General features: G+C 47.8%; 1 protein-coding gene across 8 annotated transcripts in view; it reads left to right on the top strand.

Annotated features, from left to right (window-relative positions):
• Positions 1-27254, top strand: part of APLP2 (amyloid beta precursor like protein 2) — a 429108-nt gene that overhangs the window by 159609 nt on the left and 242245 nt on the right. For all 8 annotated transcript variants that reach the window (XM_069614142.1, XM_069614144.1, XM_069614143.1 and 5 more), the window contains exons 3-6: positions 5671-5800; positions 14229-14341; positions 18925-19124; positions 19673-19863. In XM_069614142.1, the coding sequence (XP_069470243.1) occupies positions 5671-5800; positions 14229-14341; positions 18925-19124; positions 19673-19863 (634 nt within the window). The remainder of the gene's footprint in view (positions 1-5670; positions 5801-14228; positions 14342-18924; positions 19125-19672; positions 19864-27254) is intronic.

The raw sequence follows: 27254 nt of genomic DNA, 5'->3' as shown, positions 1-27254 counted from the left end.
TTGCCTCCCCACCAACAAATGCCTTCAGTTAAACACTTTTTTTTTTTTTTAAAAGGAGGCGGCCTCGCAATAGCATTCAAAGAACATATAAAAATAAACAGACAAACCTCTAAACATCAAAATGCGAATCCATGGACCTACACATATTGGCGAATCCAAAAACAAACATTAGATTCATACTAGTTTACAGACCAGCAGCATACGATGCAACCTTCAACTTCATAGAAGCCATCACCAACATAGCCATTCAACACAAACATCTGATAATCCTGGGGAACTTCAACATTTGGTAAGAAGAAAAACATGTCAACTCTCAAAACTCACTAATCAGGCAGCTAACCATGAAACTACAACAGCTGGTCAAAAAGGCAACACACTCGGCAGGACACATTTTTGACGCAATCTTCGCCACGAAGAAACATCACCACTGATGCAAATAATTTGAAGCAAACATCTCCTTATTCCATTCAGGATCACACTACCAACTCAAGTCAGTATCCAGCCTCTCAAGCTCACAACCACCACAAAAAGAAACTGGAAAACCATCAAAGCAAGTATGCTAATGGAACAACTGGAGATGACCAAACCTTCAGCAGCAGAACTGGAGAAGGCAGACCTAGATGGGGGGAAAGTGGAGCTACTCCACAAATGGCTTGCTGATACAATCAAACATCTCCCCGGAAAAAGAAAGAGCAATGGTAAAATGGTTCACCCAACTACTAAGCACCATGAAGAAACAAGAAGCTGGAATAAGAATGGAGGAAATAATACGGCCAAGATAAGAAAACTCAGTTCCAGAGACAAATACAATCGTATAAGAAGGAAATCTAAAAGGCAAAGAGAAGGCATTATGATGACACTCGCCAAACCCACCAACACACAAAAATGTTCATCATAAATGAAATGAGAAACCCACCATCTTGCGACAACACTCCAATACCCTCACAGAAACTATGCAACAACTTGGCAGACTATTTCAAAAACAAAATCGACGACATCCGACAAATCATATAGATCAACCAACCCTAACACTCAACCGACTGGACCTGACAAGGAGCCACAGCACAAACTCAAACTTCCCAGCAATATCAGTAACATTCGTCAAGCTGGCGAAACACAGCAAGAAAGCCGGATCACCCATGGATTCCTCTCCCCCTGACATCTACAAATCAATCCTCGCATAAGGAACGCCTTCAGAATCAAATGCGTCACTCGTAACAGGATCTTTCAAATCGGCTTATATTAAACAACTTCTAAACACGTTTCAAACCTTACCTACCCGGCAAATCTCCTAGAAACCTAGGTATACAAACTAACCCAAGAACAGTTAGAAAAACACCAGTTGCTAGACCAAGTACAAGTCTGTTTCAGACCCGCAAGAGGAACAGAATCGACACTAAAAACACTCTTGGACGACCTAAAAACAGACTCCAACACGACCTCTGCCCTGATTCTGCTCAACCTCTCGGCAGCTTTCGACACAGTAAGCCATGACCCCCCCCCCCCATCAAAAGATTGGAAGATATAGGTACAACGGACATGGCACTACTCTGGATTAAATCATTCCTAGCAAACAGAACCGACTATATGGATAAAACCCTTCAAATCTACTCCATGAGTTAACGACTAGAGTACCACAAGGATCCTCACTATCACCACTATACTTCTAAATCTACCAAACTCTTATCAGGATTTAAAAAAAAATACATTACATGCTACAACTACACAGACGACCCTTAAATCCTCTACAAAATATAATATTCACAAGCTGATCACTCAACCCTAGTAGAAGCTCTAAAGGAAATATTCAACTGGATGAACATCAACTTAAAACTCATCCCAGGAAAGACAGAAATCGTGATTCTATCCAAAAACCAAGAGAACACCTATATTACCTGGCCGTCGGAACTGGGAACCACGCCCACACCATCTAACGTAGTAAAAAATGCAGAAGTCCTAATGGACAACGCTCGAACCTTAGAACATAAGTAAATGCGATAACTAAGAAATGCCTCTTCCTCCTTCACTCAAGAAGAATCCTACCTTGCCTCTTCTTCACCCACAAAACACTGACAATCGTTGCCCCATGTCAAGAATCGACTATGCAAACAGCCTACCTTAGGATGCAGGAACACCGCCTGAAGAAATTACAACACATTCAAAATGCAGCAGCTAGACGACTGCTCAAACTATCTTGAAGAGACCACATCACGCCAGCGCTAGAAATGCTACATTGGCTTCCAATCAAACATCGTATCACGTTCAAAACAATGTGCATAACACACATGGCAATTAGCGGACTGGGAGCAGAGTTCCTACAAAAGAAAACAGTCTACAAGCCAACAAGACTCCTCAGATCAAGCAATTAAATCTGCCTAGTACTAAAACCATACGACCAGGAAAAAACTATGGGGGGGCTCCTCTTTCTCCCATCCCACCTAGCTGCAGAAACCTGGCACAACCTCCTGAAAGAAATAAACACCAAAGACCACCTGAAATTTAGAAAATTTCTAAAAACCTGGCTTTTCAACACCTTGGAACCAGACGGAAACAACAATCAAACAGGAAACGCAAAAGAACGGACAGACGGAATGACTGTACAGACAACACCTAGGACCGACTAAGGGAAACTCCGACAAGAACAAGCGATTATGCCAGGTGGATCAGAACACTAGCGCCAAGCCCCTGATGATGGAACAATAGCAAACGGGTATAACACACAGGCACTACCACCAACCTTGGCCAACCAGAAAGGGCATAGGGTACAGGCATAGGTCCCAAGTAAATGGATCCGAAAGGTCTAGGTTGCAGCAATGACAAACTGGGATATAGGGGGTGGCCAAATACAAAGATAGAAACACAACAATAGCAGAATTGGCATATTGACAGATATTAGACAGCCTTATCTGTGCTGAAACTTCTTCACTGAAAGGAAGACAAACTTCTCTAAATTGCAAAGGAGACTCGATAGGAGTGTGCGTTTCTCCTAACAAGGCTACTAAACAACCTCACAAATCTTCTAAAAACCTCACCACTCCTCACACTTCACACTGTAACCAAACACAACCACACCTCCTTAATACCGCAGCAACCCGCACGCACTTCATCACACCAATAAACGCAAGACACAGACCCCCGCACAACAGCACATGATGGACTCTGGCCCGAAATATCACACCAATAAGCTCGGCGAATGGTGTTAACCAAACTGAAGCTGCCAACAGTACTTCACAGCTCCTTTACTCTTCTCCAAGCTTTGTCCTACCAAAACGCCCTAACCTACCCCCTTTTGTTTCAGATTCACCAAAGCGCCAGGGGACCACTCCAGTGGTGGTAGTGCGCTGTACAAATATCCTTTAACATCAATACCAGTGTCCCGTAGGGATCGCCCGAGAGAAGGGGCGGGGTGCGCAAACTCCACCTGACGTTGGGTCCAGAGAAGAAACCGCAGAATGCAAGACTCTTTGGCTGAACTCTCAACCACCACCATGAGAGGTACAAGGTTGCTTTGGAGAAAACCAGGAGAGTGCAGGTGAACCCAACCAGGCCCCTCGGTTGGGGGCAGGACGGTCAGACAGTGAGGGTTGGATACAGACTTAAGGAACCTCCAACCTGCTGTGAGGGGCCACAGACCGAGTCGTGCCCCCAAACCCCCATCCACAGCCAGGGGCAACATGGGCTGAGTTGCCCTCTTCCCAGCCCCTGTCCAGAGGTGGGGGTAGGACAGACTGAGGGGACATTTATACTCATACCAAGGGGCCCTTGTTGCCACCTCAGGTGGGTACATGTATCGAGGCCCCCCAAATCCTACTCTGGCAGTGGGGGGGGGGGGGCGAGGCAACAGAGCAACAATGCCCACACGTTTCCTGGTAAAGAACAACCTGATGTTCCCCAGTGAAGACAAGAGAACCAAGACACAATATTATAGACTTCATTGAACTGTACATATGAATGTTTGAATGGACATTCAAGGTTACCTCTCCAGGAGCCTCATTGAGAAACAACCAAGGTGGTGGGATGCTGGGGGTTGGGGATGCGGTTCAGAATCTGCCAACAACCATTCACTCAATAGGGCCCAGTGCCTAAGTGTACTATTTTGTTTCTTTTAGAAGTGTTGGGGGCAGAATTCTAGGGTTGTGGACAGTTTTTGTAACGACATCTTGGCGAGCACACTTTTTTAGTTTCTTTATACATTGGGGCCAAGAACCTTGGAGCTAGGGAGCGCATATGCTTTTGCTTGATAAGTCGGCTACAATGCCACATTGAGTCTCCTGATTCTGGTCTACCACAGTTTGTAAAGGAATATGTTTAGGTAGTCTGGCTACCTTGATCAAGGCTTGGACATTCTGAACTAGGACTCCACTGCCCATGCATGGTCCTGTAAATGCAGTGTTGGTGCTGCTACGCCCACTGCTGGTCCTGGTGCAGGTTGGCCAGGGGTCCAGGTGCAGTGGATCATATTGGTGGTCTCTCCCTGTAGGCGCAGCTAGTCTGAGGAGAAGCTCTCTGCGTTAAGCAGGCTTTGGTCTTGGGCGCCTGAAACGGAGGCTCCAGATAGTCCTCTGTTCAGTATAGAGCAGGTCCCAAGGCTCCTGGGCAACAAGTCTTGGATCTACGAAGGCTCAGGCATCCTGTTGAGTTGCGCTGCCTGGAAATCCAGGGCTGCATTCCTCACCTGCAGTCCCTTGCAGCCTCAATTGGTCAGCAAACAAGATGGCAAAAGGACAGGACTTAAAAACATGGTCAGACGTGTTGATTATGTGTCAGCCAAAATGACATTATTGCGCAAAGAGTAATGAACTGGAAAAATGCGCAGTGAACTAGCAACCTGACGGGTGCAAACCTAGGAATGAGCAAACGTTGCTAGACTAGGCAAGAGAAGGCCCCTGTAACTCCCACTGAAGGTTAATTGTGTAAGTGGGCGAAGCTTTGTGCACTGGTAGCCATGGTGACTGATTAGTGCTCCAAAACTGGAATTGAGCACGGAATGAGGGTAAAAAGACCACTTGCCTCAAAAGTTGCCAGGATATCGGGCTCCATTGAAATGAGCGGCTGCAAAGCTGCAGAAAGGAAAGCGCGCCAACACTACTGAAAGCTGCTTGCTCTCCAAGACCGACAATCCATGCATTGAGGGATACCCTTAGGGTATATTTTTGAGGAGGCATGCACGCACAGTTTAGTCTACAAGTGTTAGAGCTACGCTAAAAAGTACTGTTCGGGAAGTGTTTACGCTGATGTAAGGCTACCATTCTGGATAATTGCGCGGCGCAGTCATTCTTTTAATGTTCTTAATGCCGTGGCTCGCTTGCGCAAGGAAGGACTGTGCCGCAGGCTTTGTTGCAGTCTCGCGCACATCACCTGTACTTTAGCTAGGAATGCATTTGCAAGCTCATGGGTCGGAATGAATGCTGCCAGCGCTTTCAGGCGTAGAATGTCCTGGGCGCTCCTCCGCGCAGTACCAAAAAGCATCGGCTTATTCATTGGATTTAAATGTTAAAGGCATCAGTAGTGCCTTTAGCCTTTAACAGCAGCGCCTTTTTGCTTTTCTTGTACGCTTCTTGGAAGCAGTTGGTGTTTTTTGGGCTCTGTGTTCTTTCAGTTGCTCATTGGAGCTCCTAAATTGACTTGCTCACGGGCGACCTATATGTTCACATTGTCATTTTGTTTCAGGTGTATCCAGAACTTCAGATCACGAATGTTGTGGAACCCAACCAGCCAGTAAGCATCGACAACTGGTGCAAAAAGGGGAAGAAACAGTGCAAGGGCCACTCTCACATCGTGATCCCCTACAAGTGTCTCGGTGAGTCTGCTTTCACTGCCTTTGGGAGATTACTTAAACCTACTGTGATTGCTATATTCTCCTAAGAGGAGGGGGGGGCGGGTTGCAACCTAATTTACTGTACATAGATACCAACGTTTTTGGTTCCTGGCCATCAGAACTGGAGCACATGGCTTCATCCAGGGAGCTGCCTTATTCAAAGCTGTCTGAGGGCTGCTCCTTGCCTGGCATACTCTTCGCACTAGACCTGGCTGCACCTCCTTTCTCCAATAACCCCAAAGCACATAGCTGCCTGGGCCAGGCGCTTTGGTGCCTGGAACAGGATTTCCTTTCAGACATCGGTTTGGGTCCTACAAGGGAGGGAGTTCCAGTGTGCTCTGATTTCCGAGCACTGCCACAGCCCTTGCCTGTTGGTCCTCGGCATGTTGACTGGCCCTTTATCTTAAAGTGGGACTGAAAATGCTTTTGTTTTATCTCTTGGTTTCAACCTTGGTGGCTTGTGTTTACACATTGTAATGAAAGTGGAAAATGGAAATAAAAAATGTTGATTGCCTGGATACATCAACATTAGGCTATTAACTCTTGGTAACAATATGGTTGTACCATTTTTTTCGGTAGAGTAATTGCTGTTTGTGACTCCCCTGCCAAATTATTGCAAAAATATCCCATGGGGCCTGGCTAAGGAGATGACATTGGGCTACCCAGACTGGAGCAGAACACCTTCCAACATGCATGTTCTGTTAACGGTGCTTGTGTACCATGCACTATTGCCACCTGCGTCGTCGCTTGGCACTCTGGTGGATCTGCAATGCCAAGGGGTTGGATGGGGGGTGGGGATTTGTTAGTCAGATTGAGTAGGGAAAAGAGCAAGGGAGCTTTGATGTGCTGTTGGCCACTTCATTTTGGAGAAACCGGACACTGAGCGTTTGCAGTCGGTAGAAGTCATGTGGTGTTGACGTGAGATTGTGCATGGTTTGGTTTCATGTTTGGTATTGTGGAGTGGGTGCGGTTTGATGCAATATAAGCATGGTTGTGTTTAGTGAAGCGTTTGAGGGTGATTATGCAGAATGGTGAGGTTTTAGTATAGTTGGTAGTAATACATTTACTGCCCCCAACAATCCATCTTGGGAGGGGTTTCGGGGGGGGGGGGGCAATCGCAATAGACACTACACCATGCTCATCTCCTGACGCTGCGGGGATACCAAGGCTAGCCAATACAGTTAGACTAGATATAGAACATGCTTTATTTAGGCTGATAAGATAAGTGCACATTTGGGTCATTTACAGATTGGGGCTACTGGACTAATATTTATAAGTCTACTAAGTGCAAGTAGGTATAAGTTATTGGGTAATAAGAGTGGTGGGGTTTTACTGGAGTGCAATAATGGCTGCACTCTCCGCACTTACCTTATCAGTTGGTGCTGGTTGACTGCGGCAGGCTTACCAGTGGAACACGGGGAAACACTGTGTGGAGCTGCTTACTCCAGAGTGTCAGGCTGAGATCCTGGTGTCTGCAGAAGCTGCTGAGCCCCCGACAATCCACCCAAAATGTGGCACTCTGAGCTGATACTATAAACTGCTCAGTTTACCTCACTTCCAGGGGAAAGGGGGAAGGGACAAATTAACAAACACCAGGCTGGAAGCTAAGACTAGCTGGTTCTTCACCTGTGGTAAAACATAAACATATAATACACCTTGTTATTCATGAGGCACTATACTAACCTTAAGTATCAATATCCTTTACCAAATAAAGTAAAAACCATACCTGGAACTTCTCTACAAAATGCCCAGAGAAGTGATAAGCTGACTAGACTTCCTTACTAGTTGACTTGAATCTCAACGATCATTCAGCCTTCTTAGTAGGTCCATGAATGTGAAATTAACTTTGCAGGTAATCTTCTTTAAACTCAAGAAGCTTGAACAAAGTCTTAAGTTCATTAAAAGTAAATGGAAGTTCTAGTGTTTCTGGAAAGTATTTATATTTCTTCTTATAAATTTCTTTTTAGAGTGTTTTTACTTAAATTAACAGTTCTTGAAACTTGCGTCAAAAATCTCACGTAGAAATCTCTTGAACTCGCATAGGGATCCAAACTGAGTGAAGATCGTTGAAGCGCTGTAGATTAAACCACAGAAAAAATCCACACGCGATTAAACGAAAGCACGCACACGCGCTGAAGTTCAACCGCGGGTAAAAATCCACACGCGCTTAGTCCAGGATGCGAACACACGCGCTGACGACAAACCGCGGGTAAAAATCCACACGCGCTTAATCCAATATGCGAGCACACGCGTTGACGACAAACCGCGGGTAAAAATCCACACGCGCTTAGTCCAATATGCGAGCACACGCGCTGACGACAAACCGCGGGTAAAAATCCACACGCGCTTAGTCCAATATGCGAGCACACGCGCTGACGACAAACCGCGGGTAAAAATCCACACGCGCTTAGTCCAATATGCGAGCACACGCGCTGAAGTTCAACCGCGGGTAAAAAAACACACGCACAAGAGTATCACGCGACACCAAAGAGCTCGCGCTAGATACTCAAGCGAAGTCTCTCACGCGCAGGCTTCTGTTAACGGAAAAACCACGCGCTTGATAGAAAACGTAGCGTAACAAAGCCAAACATGCGACAGCAATAAAGTTCTTAGTAAATATTTTTCATATGAACTTGAAAATCAGATTAAATCTTCTACAATGACATTATAGAAAGAGTCTTGAGTTTTAAAAGGACTTATCTTGTGGAGAGTCTTTGAAACCTTTCTTTTTTCTTGGATAACTCGAAATCTTCTTACTCCTGTTCAGTGCCAAAATGAATCTCCGCAAGATTCCTGTTTGCTTTTCCAAATAAGCCGCTCGACCGCTTGAAACTTGAAACCCCTGAACAAGTTAAGCAGGAGCAGCTTAATACGCGACCTCTCAGCTGGGCAAAGACGATGAAAGGCAGTTTAGAATGTTCATTGTCTTCCCTATAAACAATCACCAGCCAATCAGAACTTAGACTGAGGACCTCCATCTTGGCTTGGGGCATTCTCCATAGACTGCAATGAATGTTAAGGGCAAAATTGGCTGTTTTAAAATTAAACTCATAATAACTTCCAAAAACCTTTCTATACTAATTTTCCCCAGACCTAATGTCTCAGATTATGTCACTGTATCCTAACAGTACCTGACACAGAGCTGCCCTTTGCCTTGTGGCCCTTGGCTGAGGGCTGCCTGGACAAGGCTGCTGTCTAAGGTTTCCACCAACCAATTGGAGTGCAGGGGAGGGAGGCAGAAAGGTGGGGGGGGGACAGAGGGGGCAAACTGGGAACCAACAGAAAGAACAGAAAAATGGAGCAAAAGTTATCGGAGAAAATAACAAATGGGGCAAAAGGCAGGATGGAGTCACTAACCTATTTTGGAGCAGCTTCTAAGAGGCATTTGAGGCCGTTTGAAAATAATACTGAAAAAGTAGTGGATGTTGGGGCATTGACTGGAGGAGTGTGGCCTCCTCGGAAACAAATGGAGTCTTCCAAGGGATTTGGAGGATGTGATTGTTACAGGTACAAACAGAAAATGAATGTCATGAAAGTTATAAGGAACAGCAGTGCATCCGGTGGGGCTTCGTGTGTGTTGCCAAAGCCAAGCTGTTAATGAATGCCCTGTGGTCACGCGTCTGAGAAACATGGGAGAGTGCAGAGCCAGGAAACTGTTTGTTAAAGGACATTTATGCTGCGCACTAACACCACCGGAAGTGGTCCCCTGGCGCGTTGGCAGATCTGAAAGATTAGAGGGTAGGATGGCTTAGTAGGCTAAAGTTAGAGCGAGAATTGTGACGTCCTGTTGACAGATTCAGTTTGGTTAACATAGTTTGCCGAACATAGGTTTGGTTTACGGATTGGTAGACTCGCATGTACTGTTGTGCCAGACTGTGTGGTTTGTTCTGTTGTAGTGAAGTGCATGCAGTTTGCTGTGCAAGGAAGTTCTGTTTGTTTAGTGTTTCAGAGGTGTATGCAGAGAGTTGATGTTTTAATGGATGGGTTAGTGGGATTTTGACGTGTGTTCGGTGTCTCTGACCATGCTGTCTGCTGAAGCGTTCCTTGGTTTTGGGGGGGGTGCTAGCATGGGGTCGGGGGTCACTCGCCGTGTACTGCGTGAGGTGGTGGCATGTCTGTCTAGTGACCTGCGAGCGGAAGGTGCTGAGGGCCTCCCCCACACCCTGGGTCAATATCGGTAAGGTTGTGGGTTGCTCTTGGGTCACCAGTGGAGTGTCTGCCATCGCCTCCCTGAGCTCCTAGGGTGGTGGTCCCCTCCCTCCAAAATCCCAGGCGCTCCCTGTCCTGTTGGGTGCTAGTTATTGGTTAATGCTCCCTCTTCTGCAACTAGGGTGCCTGTCACTTAGGCTTTGCATAGAGTAGAGGCTTGGCTTGGGAGAGAGTGAATCCTGGCTCCTTTCAGCCATGTGTGCTTGTTTGTGGCATGTTCGATTTCCATTGGTGTCTTGTCTAGTTTCCGTCTCGCTTTGAGGTGAAGAGCCAGATTTTGTACAGTTTTCTTAGGCCATCTTTTGTATTGCAGAATTCTTTTGGAAGGGTGTTCCAAGTTTTTGTTGCCAAGTGAGAGAATGAGGATTCCATTTTTTTTCTTTTGTATGGTTTTGGTTCCAGGTGGATGTTGTTTGATCTGAGATCTTGACGGTCGGTAAATGGTTATTTTCTTTTGTAGGAATTCTGTTACTTGGCCGTGGATTGCTCTGTGCTTTATGCACATCGTTTTGAACGTGATTTGTTGATTGATTGGCAGCCAGTGTACTTTTTTTGTCTCTTTTTTATTACACTAGGGTGATGTGGTCCCTTTGTGATAGTTTAAGGAGCAGTCTTGCTGCTGCATTTTGGATCCATTGCAGTTTCTTCAGCAGGTGTTCCGGCATTCTGAGTTGAAGACTTGTTTGCGTAGTAGTCAGTTCTGGACATGAGGGCGATGATGGCCAGTGTTTCATGAGTGAAGGACAGGAATGGTAGGTTTCTTTTTATGGAGTGTAGGAGGAAGAAGCCTTTCTTGATTATTACGTTTACTTGTGGTTCTAATGTTGGTGAGTGTTGAGCAGGTGGTGAAAGGGTAGATATCTGCCTGGGGCAACAAAGCACCAAATCTGGCGCAAAGAGCCCTCGCGTTGAGTTCATGGTCATGATTAAAAAAGTGCTTTGTTGTGATGCATGTTAGAAACATTTGACAGGATTTCACATTTTGCACCCAAGCTTTACTACACCTCTTCCTTACTGCTTTTGTATGTTCACTTCCAACTCTGTAAATTGAGGTCTTTTTACTGCTTAATGGCTGATAGTCCTGAACAAACACCAAGGTCTGTGGGTGCTGGTTTGAGAAGGAAGTAAAGCAAATGCTGGGGTGGTGGTATTTAAAAAAAAAAAATGTTATTACATTTATTACACGCGCAAACCCTGGGGTATCACGGCGAGGTTCGACAGCTTGGCAATTTGTCAAGAGAAGTTACAACATATATACAGTAATGCAGAAAATTTACAATGAACATTTGTACAACACGTGTGCAGCATGATTTACAAGTTTTGAAACTGCATATGTTTTGGTATTGTTTAACCAAGTTTTTTGCAGCTTTTTAAAACCATGGAAGGATTCCTCTCTTTTGATGCTGAGCGGGAGGGAGTTCCAATGTTTAGGCGCCAGACATTGGAAGCTACTACCCCCCAGCTCTGTTATTTCTATAACTGGGTGTTGCCATGAGCAGGTGGTTAATGGATCTAGTAAATTATTTGTAAGCTATAGCATTGTTCAGGTAGATGGGTGCTTTTTTGTGATGGCATTTGAAGGTGATGCTTAGTGTTTGGTAAATGATTCTGGCTTCGATGGGCTTTCAGTGGGAATCTCTCCTCATCTTGGAGATATGATCGAATGTTTGTATTCCTAATGCAGCCCATAATGCTTTATTTTGTATTAGTTTTAGTTTGTTGAGGTTGGAGGTTCCAAGTATCGCATTGCAATAGTCAAGCTTTGATCAAAGCCCTGGCCAAGGTGATGCAATTGGTCGGTGACAGGAATTGGCAGCTTAGGGCAATTCATTTTGCGGTGTAGGAGGTGGATGGTGAATGTACTTATGTTTGGCCAATGTGAGGTTGGCGTCAAGGTAAACTCCAAGGGTTTTACTTAAGTACGGGAATCATTGTTGTCTATGGCGGAGTAGTCTGGATGGAGAGCACCTATTTTAGCTTGGGAGCCCACATTGAGAATCTGTCTTCTCATCGTTGAGGCAGAGGCTATTCAGGGCCATCCAGTTTTGTATTATGGCATAGATTTTATTGATGGTCAGTGTCTTGGCCGTAATTACCTGAGAGGTATAAGGATCTGGGTGCTGTCTGCAGAGTTGGTATAGATGACACCCATGTCGTCTAAAGCAGAGAAGACAAGCTTTGTATACGCATTATAGAGTTTGTGAGGGGCATGAACCTTGGGTTACTCCAATGGGGACTGGGATGGCGTCTGCAGGTGCTTTACCTATAGAGACTCTGGATGTTCTTTAATCTAGAAAGGATTTCACCCACATGGTGGCATCATTTGAAACATTGAAATCTTTAGCTAGGGTGGTGCAGTGTATTGGAATCCACAAGGTTGAACGCTGCCGATTTAGGTCCAACAAAGGGAGAATGCAGCGTTTTCCAGAGTCCCTGATGGTATTTATCTGGATTTTCAGACCAACGAGGGCCGTTTCCGTGCTGTGGTTGGGCTTAAAACCAGATTCTCTGGTTCCAAGGAACTGATTTTGGTCCAGGTGGGCTTGAACTTGAGTATAGGTTATTTTGTCTAAGATTTTGATCAATAACGGGACTGTCGTTATTGGCCCGTAGTTTGTGGGCACAGTTGGGTCTAAAGTAGGTTGTTTTTAGGAGAGGGCTAACCCAGGCTTCTTAAATACTGGCTGAGACCAAATTGGAGTTGAAGGAAGCATTGACAAAATTGGTTATAATAGGTGTGAGAGTGTGGGCACAAGACTTGGCTACTTGCGCTGGGACGGTGTCTCCTTTGCAAGTTGTGGCTTTGAGCTTAGTAAGGGTGTCAAGCACTAGTTCTTGGGTGAAATGGGTTAAATAAAATGGCAGATTGATATTCTCGTTGGATTAAATGTGGGAGTTATTAGTAGAGAATTTATCCGCTAATAATTGCCTTTCCGTTATTTTGTTTTGCAGAAGAGCAATCTTAGCGGCTAGGGCATCTTGAATGGTAGTACACCACTCTTTACTGGAATTGGCAGTGGCTGTGACCGGGGTGGGGTTTTCCAGTTCTCTCAGGATCGAGAAAGGTTCTTTGGAGTTACTAATACGAGTATTGTAAGCATTGGCTTTGTGAGCGACGATAGAAGCTTTATACATTGTGTTTGCCGCCTGGAAGGCCATTGCAGACTCAGTAATGGGATGTCTTCTATGGGCATGTTCAAGGGCACGTTTCGTTCTCCTTGGTAGTACTAGGTCTTCGTTGAACCAAGAACAAGTTTGTCTGCGCGTCGCGTTTTGGTAGTTAGTGGCACTATGGCATTGATGGAGGAAGTGAGACATTTTTGGTAGGAATCTGCAAGTGCACAGGGGTTGTCACTGGTCATTGAAATGGTATCTAACGATTTACTAAGTATGGGGGCAAAGTTAACAGGTGTGAGCTTGCGCATGTTTCTGGTTTCTTAAGTGTCTGTTGTGTTGGTTCTGAGAGGGCGGGATTCTTAATGCTGTGGTGGTCAGTCCAGTCTAGGGGTGAGGGCGATGCAGATATGTTAAGAGTAGGCACTTAAATGGGCACAGTGGTCTGGTGAGCATCCATTTAGTTACAGCAGTATGTCCTGAAATGCATGGATAACCTGACCAGTTTCTTCCAAAACTACATGGTCTGTCAATTTGCGCCAGTCTAACCAACTGGCAACACAACTGCATTCATGCACGCAGCCAACAAACCTCCATGGCGCAGCCTCGCTCATCTAGGATGAAACCAATCCTTAGCCAGTCCCTACACTTTCATTATTTTCCCTCTGTCATCCGCTAGGCGTGTGCCAAGGCTTCTCCTTTAGCACAAACCATTAGTTCACCTCTTCACTGTGTAAGCCTTTGAATGAATTCAGACCTGTTAACCTTTGGTTAAACACTCGGCACAACACACGTAAATAGCTTTAAAAGCAGTACATGGTGACGTTCTATAACATGCTGAAAATAAAAGTAGCACTGACTCTGAACCCAGCGTGATCCTCCTGGCATCAGAAGCTACGTATTCATTCCAAGTGGCACAGTAAATATTAGGTGTTAACAAACCTTGCACCACCTCTGTTAGCCAAATGTGGTGACATGGACGTCCACATCCTTGTGAAAACAGCTTTTAGTTGTTTATTCGGCAATAGCGCAGGATTAAAATCTCCATATTTTCCAGCACTACTAAGAACTGTCTTTTAATTTTCAGTGGGAGAGTTTGTCAGCGATGTCCTGCTCGTCCCCGAGAAGTGCAAGTTCTTTCATAAGGAGCGCAAGGATGCGTGCGAGAGCCATCAGCACTGGCACAATGTAGCCAAAGAGGTAATGTGTGAAACTGAACTGTTGTTCCATTTGAACCTTGAGTAGGGGCTTTCTAAACAATGCTGTCCATCCTGCTCTCCCTCTTGTGCAAACTTTTGCATTTACAGCAGATTCCTGTATGTTGGGTGTAGTGTCATTGCCTGGAGGCTGCCTGGGCCCAGGGCTTGGCCCTGAAGCCTGCTCAGTGCTGTATAAAGACCAGGCTGTCCGGTAAACTGTTTTCTTCCATAGGCTATCTGGGTGCACCCTACGGCTACCAGTTTACTGAAGTAACCAATTACTGAACTCGCCAATTGCAGCTCTGGCAAGTGATTGGAAAGGGGTGGTTCACATGCAGATTATTCAGAGTCGCCAAGTAGCTGCTTAAGATGGACACTCTCCATAATGCCCCACAAATCCTCAAAGGATTGCCTGCAAGGCCAAATGGCTGCTCGGACAGCAGCCTCAGGGTTCCATTGTCTGCACGGAAGCTGCATACAAAAGCCACCCTAACCTGGAAACAGCTTTAGGCTTGTCCACTTATCTGTGCTCTAGGACTTGCCATTTGGAGTTTGAGGGGCCCTGTCTGATCTTTGAGCGCACTCATGTAGAAGTTGTTGCCCTGCACCCTGAAAGATTATCCCAGCTCATATGAGGTGCTCATTGTGGCATAAAGCTCTATGCAAACAAGTCATAGCATTATGGTAAAATCATGTAATTTCTGTTTGTGAATATGCTTAGAATCACATGACCATTTCGGCTCATCTTTCGATGCTACCACACAGACGAAGATTTGTGAAGCGCGCAGTAACATTGAAGTCTAAAGTTTTTGCGCAGGCTGCGATGGCGGGAGTGCAGAGGGCTCTGAACCACATTGTTCGGTAGGCTCCCAGAAGTTGAATGGGTCTGTGGGTGCCAAAGTCTTACTTGACGAGTCCATCGAGGAAGGCCTGGGGGCTGTGTGCTTGGGTGTAGTGTGGTATGTGCCCTTGTCGCCATGGTGTGGAGTCCCCATTGCGCTGCCGGCGGCATGCTTATCGGGGGACGGACACGCAGGAATCCAGACTCCACAGGTGCGTCTATGCTTCCGAATCAGAGCTGTGGCTGCCAATGGACTTCTCTTCTGAGGAACTGGGAGAGTGACTCTCGGCCTGCATGGCGTAGGCTGCCCACCACTTGATGCGCCTGTCTTTTAGGGTTTTAGGTGGAAAGTTTACAGCCCTTGAGGGAGGCACTGATTGCACTCCTCAGGAGTGCCCTTCATGGGGAATTTGTCATAACAAGACAGACAGAATTTAAAGGGTATTTGTTCCACAGCGGAGAGAAGGAAGCCAGATGGAAGGGGCATTCGAGAGAGTCAGTAATGTTTACCCACTCTCCCTCCTGTGAGGCGGGGGCTGAGACTGAGAGGAAATAATCAGTCGAGTCGCCGGAGGTGTAGAGTCGGCAAAACCTGATCAGTTGTCGAGGATGTCAAATAGTCGCCGAATCCAGCGACAAGCAAATATAAAGCAATATAAAACTCTAAACAAGCTTTGGATTAAGCTACCGACAAGATGGACAGAAAAAGAAAGCCGTGGGACCTCAACATGGGAGGATTTTGGGTACACTACACATCACGGATAGTGTTAGTCACACCCAGGTCGATGTCCCTTTTTCGATCTTCGAAAGAAAGATGCAATACTCCACGATTACCACTAGATCTCGGACTATATGCACAGCATGTGAAACTTATCAGAATATGATTACGGTGAGTAATGTATGCTATACGCAGCCCCTTTCACAGGAACCCTGAGTTGTGCAGTCTATTCTCTCAATGTAGTATTTTTCAGACTGCCTTGAGGAGTGGCTCTTCTTCAAAGAGAAAGACCAAGGTTGGTGTGAACTCGATTGGTTAGTGGGACCTCGTCTGATGCTAATTTTTCCTTGTGTGGCGCTGCTTCTTCAGACCGTTGCATGCTTTGCAACTGATACCGCAGAGCCTCATTCTTCGTCTTGTGAACCTATGTGAAGTTCTTTGCCACCCTTTACCGGAGGCCTTTGGGTGTATGGACTGGCATGACCCGCAGTCTCTGGTGTCTTGCTCACCCAAGCAATATAGACTAATCCATTGCGGATCTGAGACAGACACCTGCCGATTGCAATCCGCACACGGCTTGAAGTCCGAGGCCTTCAACTGAGTAGGCATGGCATTGTTTTAGAAAAATAGAATCTCGATGCGCATGTTGCCAAGTAGCAAACTAGTGCATGTAAATAAGGAACAGTGCTCACAGGGCGCTGCGCCTCTATATATACAGTAGGGGTGATCATAGTTGAGGAACATCCAGCAAACATTACCGAGAGTTGAGTAATTTGTTCTTTTTAAATCACCCATTTTTAGATTTAGTAGTTTCACCCAATTTCTCATCTCTTCCTCACGCCTGCTCTTGATGCCCTGGGAAGTGGCACAATGCGCCTACCTTCAGACAAGGAAGGCACTGTGACACAACTGCGGTGGTGACTTGGCACAGTACAAAAGCTTTGTAACATGGAAGTGGTATTCTACGTCTTCAGTTCTGGAACGGTTTGTCCCCGTTTTGCATGACGCATTTCCATCTTTCTTGCTTCTGTACCGCTCTTTCCCTTTTAACATGCAGCGTTTAGTACTTGATTGCAGTTGACCTCCTTACTTTCCCGTGTAGGCGGCAGCCATTCTAGGAGGGGGATTGTGACATGTATTGGCTGTCCGGCTGCCTATCCGAGCCTCAAAGCCATATGCTGTCTCTTCCCACACATGGACGCACCTCTGCCACATAGTTTGCCTCCTTTATGTGGCATGTGCATTTTGCAAGCTGAGCGTGTTGGCCTTCAGCAAAGGGTGGGTCTACTTCTGGGAACATGTGGTACTAGAAAGGCAATTTACCTGGAAGTGTTGTCATGTCCTCAAGATGGGAACTGGACTGTTCATGTGAGGGTTATGGGTCAGGTGAGCAGCTGAATACTTTTGTGAGTGGAGCAGAACTTTTTTTTTCCATGTCAAGGGTTTCCTTTTGCTAAGTTAAATCTAGTGCTTTGTCTGATTTGTTCAATGAACATTACAAAAATAACCATACACAGTATATTTGTTTAGCCGTTCTGTTCCCTTAAATCTACATATATCCATCTTCCAAAATGTATCTGGTTTGGTCTGTCTGCTAAATGTATACCTACAATTTGGGAAGTGTCTGTCCTGAGAGTTAATGAAACCATGGTTTGCCAGTTCCATGCGATCTGCCAAGTGGCTCTGTCCTTGAGCCAGACTTGATTTAACTTTGCATGCGGGCCCTTGTAGAGAGAACTGCACATCCCAGCATGCATGCTGGCATGAAACATGACTGATGGGTCACACTTGACATGGGGCTACTTGGCTGCTATGTCCACAGTTATCTGGTAACCCTAGTGTGCTGGAGTTGGTGGTGGTGGTGGTGGGAGGGGTTCTCCTGTGACTCTAAGGGACAGGGAGCCTACAGATGAGGCCCAGAGCAGTGTTTCCAGTAAGGGCGCTTTTCCCTACAGCTTTAGGTGCTTTCCTCTGATTGTTTGGAATGTACAGGTGTAAGCTGGTGTGGTTCACCTTTAATCTTTGGGTCCCTCATGTTAAGGTCTAGTGTGGTTCTTCTCCTGAGAGTTGTGGGTCCAAAGAGAATAGAGGGCCTCATTTGCAAAACAGGGGTGGCCTTACAAGGCCAATGTCGGTCCCAAAAGGAGAGGGCGCAGTGTGAAAGGGGGGCGGGGGGTTACACAAATCAGTGATTGAAATGAAGATGGTGGGATGCACCTAGAGCAGCACCCAAGTGTGGCCATGCATCTGGAGTGACCGACAAAGATGGAAGTCTGCGTAGTGGAGGCACGGTGGCAACAGACTGATGCACATCTGTATAGCGCATTGCGGTTGGTCGTGTTTTGCCTTCGCTTGGTGTAGAAGTTAGGTCCATAAATAACTGTACCTGTGTGCGCAAGCTGGTGGAATGCCAGATCTGCTACTGAAACAGACTGCAGCAAGGAGGCAGAAGGTTCTGAGTAAATTCCAATGTGAAGTAACTCTGCTTTGACTTCAGAGAGCTGGGAAACTGGCCTGTATGTAAGGATGTGGCATGAGTAACTGAAATATTGCCCGAAGTATTGGCGTGACTGGGGCAGCCTTGAGGATGCAGCATAGCCATCCAGCCTAATCGATCCCTATTTGCTTAATGGCACAGGGAGATGATGCGGTGATCCCAGATATAAGCGCTAGTTTTGAAGGATCCCCTGTCTGCTTTGAGAGTAGAAAAGGCGGGACCTACTTGTGCAGTCTAGTGTGCTTCATCTGTGAAGGACCCTTATATTATGTGGTTCTTATAAATGCTGAAATACAGGCAAACCCAGCTCGTCAATGCATAATTCTCTGATCAAGTTTTCCTGATGTATTCCAATAAAGGAAGCATCCGTTGTATCTAGTTTGGTCTGGTCCACGTTGATCCAGTAGCATATCTTAAATCCTGCAATCTTATTAGGCAGACTCCGGGGAAACCGCTCTGCTGCCACTAAGACTCTTGTCCTCTTCTGTTGCCTTTTTGTCACTTGACCAACCTCTTTGCCTTTTTCAGGCCTGTATGACTGAAGTCATGATTCTGCACAGCTATGGTATGCTTCTACCCTGTGCCACAGATCGGTTCCGGGGAACAGAGTATGTGTGTTGTCCTCAGACCAAAATTCCAGATGAAGCACTTTCTAAAGAGGAAGAGGAGGAAGATGATGACGAGGAAGATGATGGTGAAGATGAAGATGATTATGATCTATATAAAAGGTGAGTTAGTTTTCTTAATTTGGATACTCTTCAGAGTACAAAACATGTGAATGAATGTTGTTGTATTCTTGCCCTGCCTCCCCTACCTGCAGGATTCCAGACCTTGCAAAATCTACTCGACCACTCACATAGTGTAGGCATTTTTATGAAGGTGGTATGCTAGTCACCCTTGCTGTTTAGTGCAATGATAATCTGCGATGTTTGGAACTTTTATTTGACATTTACTTTAAACAAGCTTTGTTTGCAGTAATTGTCCAGTACATTTTACTGCGCATGGCTGGCCATTTGGTGGCAACATAGTGCCTAATATAAATAAGCTAATTGTGACCTGCACCATTTTACAAATATGCTGGTAACAGTTTTGTCACCCATTGCCCTGGATAGAGTAAGTAACCTAAGCTACTCTACCTTCAGGTCTAGCAGGATTTTAAAGACTTTACGATGCCTGCTCCATTTTTTATAAATTAAAAAAAATATATTCCTACTGCTTGCCCATGGCTGTTTTTTCATGTGCACCCATTATTTTCATGTTTCTCCTGTCTCTCAAGCGAGTTCCCAACTGAAGCGGATGTAGAGGACTTCACTGCTGCAGCAGAAGATGAGGAAGAGGAGGGTGTTGCTGAAGATCACGATTACTACTACGACAGCCTCAAGGATGACGAATACAATGATGAAACTCCAACAGAGGCCAGCAATGGCAAGGCCCTCTCGCAGAAGAACTTTCTGGTTGACGTAAAAGGTAACTGCCATGAAGTGTCGCTGCAAATCCCTTAAATGTTTTTTAATTGATTAATTAAAATGAGAATGGACCTCTTTAAAGATTTCTCCAGCGAGTCCTTTCAAGGCCGTTTGTGTATGTGGCTGTAATAAGGGGGAAACCATGGACTCTGTGGTGAGCTGCTCCCTTCACCTGTTGTGCGCTTTTGTTTGTCTGTCGAACTGGCATGAAGCCAGCAGACTTATTCTCATTCTAGAGGCTAAAGCATTGACTGGGTAGAGCTGCTTCTTGCTTGGAGTTGTGCAGTAGACTTATCTTGTTGCAGGAGTTATCGAAACTGCACCTATGCTGCAAAAAGCTCACGTAAACTCTGCCAAATGGCTTTTTCTGGAACCTTGCATTTCGGAGACACTTCTGAACCATGCTGATTTTTGTGCACCTGCTTTGTCTGAAGCCATTGGCTTTATATCATGAGTGGTCCTTCTCCGATTGAATCATTTTTTTTTCTTTCTGCAGACCAATGTGTGGTCCCTTTGCTAAGGCAGTATATGTGTGTATATATATATATATATCTCTTTCCCTCTTGGCGTCGCCTTTGCTCTAGCTGATGGATGACTTTGCAGCTTGGTTTTGCAAGGCTGTTCTGTAAGCTGGGCACTTGTGTGTAGCAGCGCTTTCCTTCTGAGCAGTTTGCCCTGTGCAGCCTATAGAACCTCTCGTTTTAGTCACGCCCTTCGATGTTCAGCTGTAGCAACATTTCCAGGGACACAGCATTTGTCAAGGACTTGATTGAATGCCGCTTTTGTGGTTGGTCCTCTGGTTATTACCTCATCAAGTCTAAAGACACTTGGATGTGAACAAGGGTCCGCTGATCCCAATTAGCTGTTTTTGGGTTGTTATGCAGTTTTCCTTTTCTTGCATGTTAAGTTCTTGCTTTTGTTCAACCCACGACGGATGCATGGGAAAGTAACTTGAAGCCATCAATGTCTCGATTTCACAATGGTAATATGCTTGCAGTCCCTGCCCATGAAATGAGCTTTTGTGCTCCTTTTATCCGGTCATTGTGTGTACTGTGCTGTGTGCAGATGGGTAATGTCTAGGGCTTTGCTCAAAATAAAACTTTGTGGATGAACCCCATAGGTTTATTGCTCATTATGTATTGGCCCACCTGATGTGAGCATTTGTCATTTTACTTCCAGTGCATTTGGTAGGTTTTGATCAGTGCTTTACGACCTCTTTGGTTGCCATCTTTTTGGAGTTTACAGATGGGGTTCATGCTTTTGTGTACAGCGTACGCAGTGCAATACATAATCCCCCATTAATGCCACCATCAGTCTTCTGGGTGCATTGAGTGCTCCATGCTTTGTGCTTGCTCTGATAGTGGGTTTTTGTATGTTATGCTTTCGTATAGTGCCTTATATACCATTAGGTATGATCTCAAAGCGCATGTGGGTTGAACGCCCTTGTGGACCGTAGTCCAGGGCAGTGGAGAGACTACTAGGGTAGTACATAGTGTTTGGTTGTACTCTGTGTGCAGACAATGCGTTTTATGCGGTGGAGGCTGCATTATAACGCTAGGTGCAGTGGTTGTGGGAAATCAGGGGAATGTGAGCAGCAAGGTAGTTGGTCTCAGTCTGCATTCTGGCAGCCGGGGGCCTTTGTAAGACATTTGTGTGCAGCTAGACAGATTTATTTTTTCCATGGGGTCTAACTGCATTCTAACAGGCTGAGGTGCTCTAGGAGTAGTATAGGTATGTTTGCAGCTAGGCCAAAGTTAATTGAGGGGTATAGCGGCGCTCTATTGTTGATGTAAAGGGAGTGAGCATATTGGTAGAGGGAGTGTCTGGGCTTCCTGTTAGGAGCCCGATGAGCTGGCCATGCCAGTTCTGGTGGTTCGCGGTAGTGGACCTCCGAGTCAGTCTCAAATTGATGCAGATTATGATGTTTGCCCGGTCAGAGGGTCTTTAATCTGAAGCTCTGTTCTATGCCTCACATGACCCATTTTCCTGGTCCCTGCTCATGGTTTTTTGCGAGTAGAAGGGTAATTCCTGACATGTTGGTGGTTATAGGTGTGAAGTTATATCACAAACGTAGTACCATCGAGGCAGGGGATTGGGCAGAGGTCGTGGAGCATAGTTGCTATAGCGCTTCGGGTGTGGCCATGTATAGCCTTATTCCTAGCCTGACTTGAGCAGTATACCACCTTGTGTACCGGGTAGGTGACACAGTAAGGCCTGATCGTAATGTTGGAAGCCTAGTGCTTTGGGGCTCTGCAGTAGTGGCTCAGTGGGTTGATTCCTGATAGCTAAAGCTTGACACGGTTCTCCGGGGAGGCCTGCAATGGTGGTTTTGCATTTTCATTTCCGGATGGGTTAAGTTTGGCAAGAGCAGGCCCAGTAGCATTTTGCTGACAGAGGGGCAATTGCGCTCTGGGATTGTGGCGGTGCATGTGTATTGTGATTGTAATGGTTTTTGTAAAGCTCTTGTACACAATTGAAGTGCTTCAAAGCAGGAAGGGAACAAGCCAGTACAGATTTGACAGTGGTCCGCCTTTCCTGGAAGGATAGTGCTGTGCTTCCACGAGGGGAGATGGTGATTGAGCTCAGTTATGGGTGCTGCTGAGCTCTGGTTTCCAAGTTGATATATACAGACAGGCATCTTCCGGTATTCGAGCGTGGGGCATGTCTGGTCAAAGCATACGATTATAGTGATGTGCCTTAGGTTTGTAGTCGTGGCTAAGAGTGGGGAGTGAATGGGAGGCTCCTAGGCCTTTGTAGTAGAGCCAGGGTCGCAGAGTCAGCAGTTGCATATTCTAGAGCCTGCTGGTCACTAAAGCTGGCTTGCGTGTCCCGGCTGTTCCTATTTCTGTGATGTCTAATTGGCCGACTTCCATGGCTCAGCAGTTATTACTTTCTGAGATAATGCCGTACTAGCTGAAATTCTGGTCCTTGGTGTAGGTTTCGGAGGCTTAAGGCGGTACCTGTCAATGTTTTAGGGAAAAGGTATGTTTTCAATGCTTTACAGAAAGCCATTTAGCCCTGGTTGTGTTGATTGTGGGGAGGCAGTGAGTGCCAGTGTTGGTGCCAAGGTGATGTAGGCAGACCCTTCTATCCTGGCTGAATTGCAGCCTGCAATCATTAGAACGGGGGCCATGCTAGACCTTGGGGTGCATGTTGGGAGGTAGGGTATAATCTTTTAGGTATGCTGAGCCAGTCTTGTGCACTGCTCGGTGGGTGAGGCATAGGAGTTTAAAATGGGCCGTTCGTCCAGTAGGGAGCCAGTGAAAAGGTGCGGAGAGCAAGCGAGATGTGATCCCTTTGTCTTTGTGCAAGGAGTTGTCTGCCGGCAGCGTTTTGGTCTCTTTGGTGTTTAGCTGGTAGGCCGGTGCACCCCAATAGATGAGTCCAGTCTGGACATAACAAAGGACATAATTGCAGCCAGTGTGTTGGGGTAGGTGAGGTAAGGGAAGATGCGTCTCAGGAGCCTGAGGTGGTAGTGACAGGATTTGGATACATTATTGATCTGGGATCTGGCGAGACTGGGTTAGACCCAAGACCATAGTGCAGCCAAGTTTTTTGACTATATTGCAGATAGGCACGTGGGTGGGGGGAGAGCGGATTTGGGTGCAGAGGATCGAAGCGGAGGGTTCAAGTAGAGGTTGAAAAGGAGGGCTGAAAGGCTAGTGCTATAGGGCACTCCAGTATTCACGGGGAGAGCGGTCGAGAAAAAAGGGAGGAAAGTGATTGATTTGTTTACTGTTGAGGAAAAAGGCAATCCAGTTAAGTCATCAATTCCAAGAGGGTGGAGACTGTCAAGGAGGATTGAGTGTTTAATGGTGTCAAGCTGGAGTGAGCAAGGAGAACCTGTGCTGCGCAACCCTTGAGTTTGCCGAGACTTTGAGATCATCCCAATCGAGATGAATGTGGTTTCTGTTCTCCAGCATGGGGTCTGGCATGGATTCACATGCTCATGAATATTCCCCGTCGTCAGGCTGGGAATCCTCGGTAAAGAAAAATCAGTATCAGTTTCGTTTCTGATCTGTCTTTCGTAGTAGTAAGCAATCACTGATCTCTGCGTCATACTGACCACAGCCAATGACTGCCATCTCCCTAAGCCCCGCCTCTGGCAGCCATCTTCAGATTTTTACCGCACGTTCAAGTGTTGGGATCCTCGTGCTATTGCTCTCGAGCTTTAGTGCTTTTTTCACGCTTTTTCTTAGGAAAAATGTTCTCTTTCGGTCAAAAGAGCCTCAAGCTTCACCGTTTCTTTATCTGATCAACGGGGACCCGTGTCGGATTCTTCTACGCCCCTCAAGGGTGAAGATTTCGTCGAGCCACGCTTTTGGAGGACTCCAGAAGTTTCTCAGGCCCATCTCGATCATGGCCCAGGAGAAGGGAAGCTCGACGCCCGGAAAGCTGTTCAGGGTCTGCCCTGGATGCCAGCTTCAGAATGTCTTTAAGGAGGACGAACACTCCCTTTGCCTCTACTGCCTGCATGAGGACAAGACGCACGTGGAGAAGGACTGTGCGTTTTGCGGCAATATGTCGGAGCGGACCATGAAGGACCGCCATCTGCGTCTCGCCAACTGGCTGGAAGGGAAGAGCCCGTCAGGCGAGAAGAAGTCCGAGCGGTCTTCTAAGACCTTTGAGGGCGCCCCGGCGACGGGGGTCTAACAGAAGGCCAAGCACTGCGAGTCCGCTGGCACTGGAAGCACCGAACGGTCGGGCTCTACGGGCGCCAGGCAGGGCGCATCCTCCCCGGCGCCATCAACCACGAGCCAACGCTCTGGCTCGGGTAAGAGGAAGGCCGAGCACCCGGCGAAGCTTCTGGAGAGACCCCGGTCGAGCTCGAAGGCCCCATCGGAGGGGGAGCGAGGCGGTGACCCTCCCACAAGGAGAAGGCGGTGAGCGCACCTAAGGTGGTGAAAGCCTTAATCCACCCGGCCAAGGCCTCTATCGAGACAGTCGCGGCGGCCCTGGCTCAGCCTGTGGAGGCTACACCAGTGGTGGCGACCTCGGGGCCCAGAGTCTCCCTGCCACCGCGGAGGGAGTCCTCTTTCATGCCCATCGACAGGACCCCCGTGAAACCTCCGACGAAGAAAAAGGGGGGGGGCAGGAGGTCGTCGTGGATTCGGCCTCAACCTCTGAGGAGGAGCTAATCGAAGTCTTATGCCACGGCGTTGGCGTGGAAGAAGACCAGCCCGTCGGGAGGGACCCCGACGTAGGAGACGATGAGAACGTCGAGGGTGCCGATGGGACTCCTGACCGCCCGTCGGACTCCCCTCAACCAGTGCCGCAAGACAACTCTGCAACCATTTTGTTGGCTATACAGTCCTTATGCTCGGAGATAAGGACAAGATTGCCGTTACCACCAATGGAGGAACCTCTCCCGACGGGGGACCCGGAGCCAGGCCCTTCTGGAAGCCCCCCTCCTAAGAGAAGGATTCATCCTCCACCTCCTTTTCAACCATTGCGCCCTGCTCACCCCTCCTCCCCGTCCACGACCCGTGGGGATGATACGGGGACTGACACGGCCGCGACGGGCACAGACGAGGTTTACGAGGATCTCCCGTCGTCACCTCCTCCCCGGGCTTCCCCGCCCAACGAGATTGGATCGTTTCATGCCATGATCGCCAGGGCATCCAAGCTTTTCCAGCTCTGCCCGGAAGAGAAGAAGGAAGGTTTCCTTTATCAACGGCGCGAGACCAAGAGGAAGATGGCCCTCGCTGTACCTCTACTGGACGATATCTGGGATGAGGGTTTCGCCCTCCTCAAGAACCCATCCACAACGCCTGCGAGAAGGGACCGGTACGAGAAGTATTGGGTCCCGGACGCGGCCCCCTTGTGCCTTCAGGCACAGCCGACCCCGGATTCGGTCGTCTCCGCGGCGGCCAGGAAGAAAGCGGGGGGGGGGGACCTCGGCCTCTACGTCAACCTCCCCGCTGGACGGCGAGGGAAAGAAATTGGACATGATGGGACGCAGAGTCATCTCATCGGCAGCAATGACGATTAAGGCTGCCAACGCCTTGGCTATCGTAGCCCGCTACGACAGGGAGTTGTGGTACAAAATCGCCCCCCTGCTGGACTTCTTACCAGACGACAAGAGGGCGGAGGCCCTAGAGATCTTGCAGGAAGGAGAAGTGGCGTCGGACCACGCCATTACGATAGCGACGGACATCGCTGACACTGGATTTCGCCAGTTGGGCAACGGCGTGTGCCTTAGACGGCGTGGATGGCTCAAGGCAACTGACTTCCGTCGGGACGTGCAGACCAGAGTCTTGGACATGCCGTTCGACGGGAACAACCTGTTTGGGAAAACAGTGGACGATTCCCTACAAGCCATCAAGACAGACACGGAGACGGCCCGGGCTCTTGGTGTTCTCCAGCAACGACGGCCGCCCTTTCAGAGCGGCGGAGGCAAGCAGGGTGCCTCCAAAGGTTCCGGCGGCGGATTTTCCACCCATCGTCAAGCGGCTCGTTCGTCTTCGCAAGAAGCCTACAGGGGACGAGGCAAGTCGGGCGGACCACGCCGCCGCCGTCGTCGCCAAGGAGTGCAAGGCGGCAAAGCCTCGTCGAAGCAGGACTGAACCGGCCGTGGGGTCGAGCCCCCACCAAAGCACCCCGGTGGGAGGCCAGCTGGCGAACTTCGTCAGCGTGTGGGAGTCCATCTCCACCGACCGTTGGGTGCTGGACGCCCTGGCCCAGGGTCACGCGCTCTAGTTTCTAAAGTGCCCGCGCGTCCCCCCCGTGGCCAGGAAGGAACATCACGTCCCTCAACTTCTCTTGGAGGTAAAGGCAATGCTCAAAGGCGCCATCGAGCTCGTCCCAAAAAGGCTTCGGGGCTCCGAGTTTATTCAAGATACTTCCTCGTGAAGAAGACGGGAGGATGGCGTCCCATCCTGGACCTACGACGACTGAACAAATTCATCAAGGCGCAGAAGTTCTGGATGGTCAACCTCCAGCACGTCCTGGGTCAACTGGAGGAGGGCGATTTCCTGTCATCGTTGGATTTGGAGGATGCCTACTTCCATATCCCCATCCTAAAGGGACACCGAAAGTTTCTCAGATTCGTGGTCCAAGGGCGTCACTACCAGTTCAGAGCCCTTCCCTTCGGATTGAGGTCGGCACCCAGGGTGTTCACCAAGTGCCTCGCACCGGTGGCGGCGCGGCTGCGCCTGGAGGGGATCCACGTCTACCCCTACCTGGACGACTGGCTCATCCGAGATAAGGAGCTCACCGAGGAGCACACGGCGAGGACCGTCCAACTACTCACGGACCTGGGATTCTCCATAAACTACGCCAAGTCCCACCTGGTGCCCGCTCAAGATGCACTGTTTCTGGGAGCGAAGCTCGACACAGTGGCGCGTCTGGCCTCTCCGTCGGAGGAAAGGACGAGGGCCATCTTGGGCAAGG

This window comes from Ambystoma mexicanum, chromosome 9 (assembly GCF_040938575.1).
Source record: "Ambystoma mexicanum isolate Mex_15411 chromosome 9, UKY_AmexF1_1, whole genome shotgun sequence".
Lineage (NCBI taxonomy): Eukaryota > Metazoa > Chordata > Amphibia > Caudata > Ambystomatidae > Ambystoma > Ambystoma mexicanum.
The sequence above is the reverse complement of the archived record's forward strand: the minus strand, read 5'-3'. Positions and strand labels throughout refer to the sequence as shown.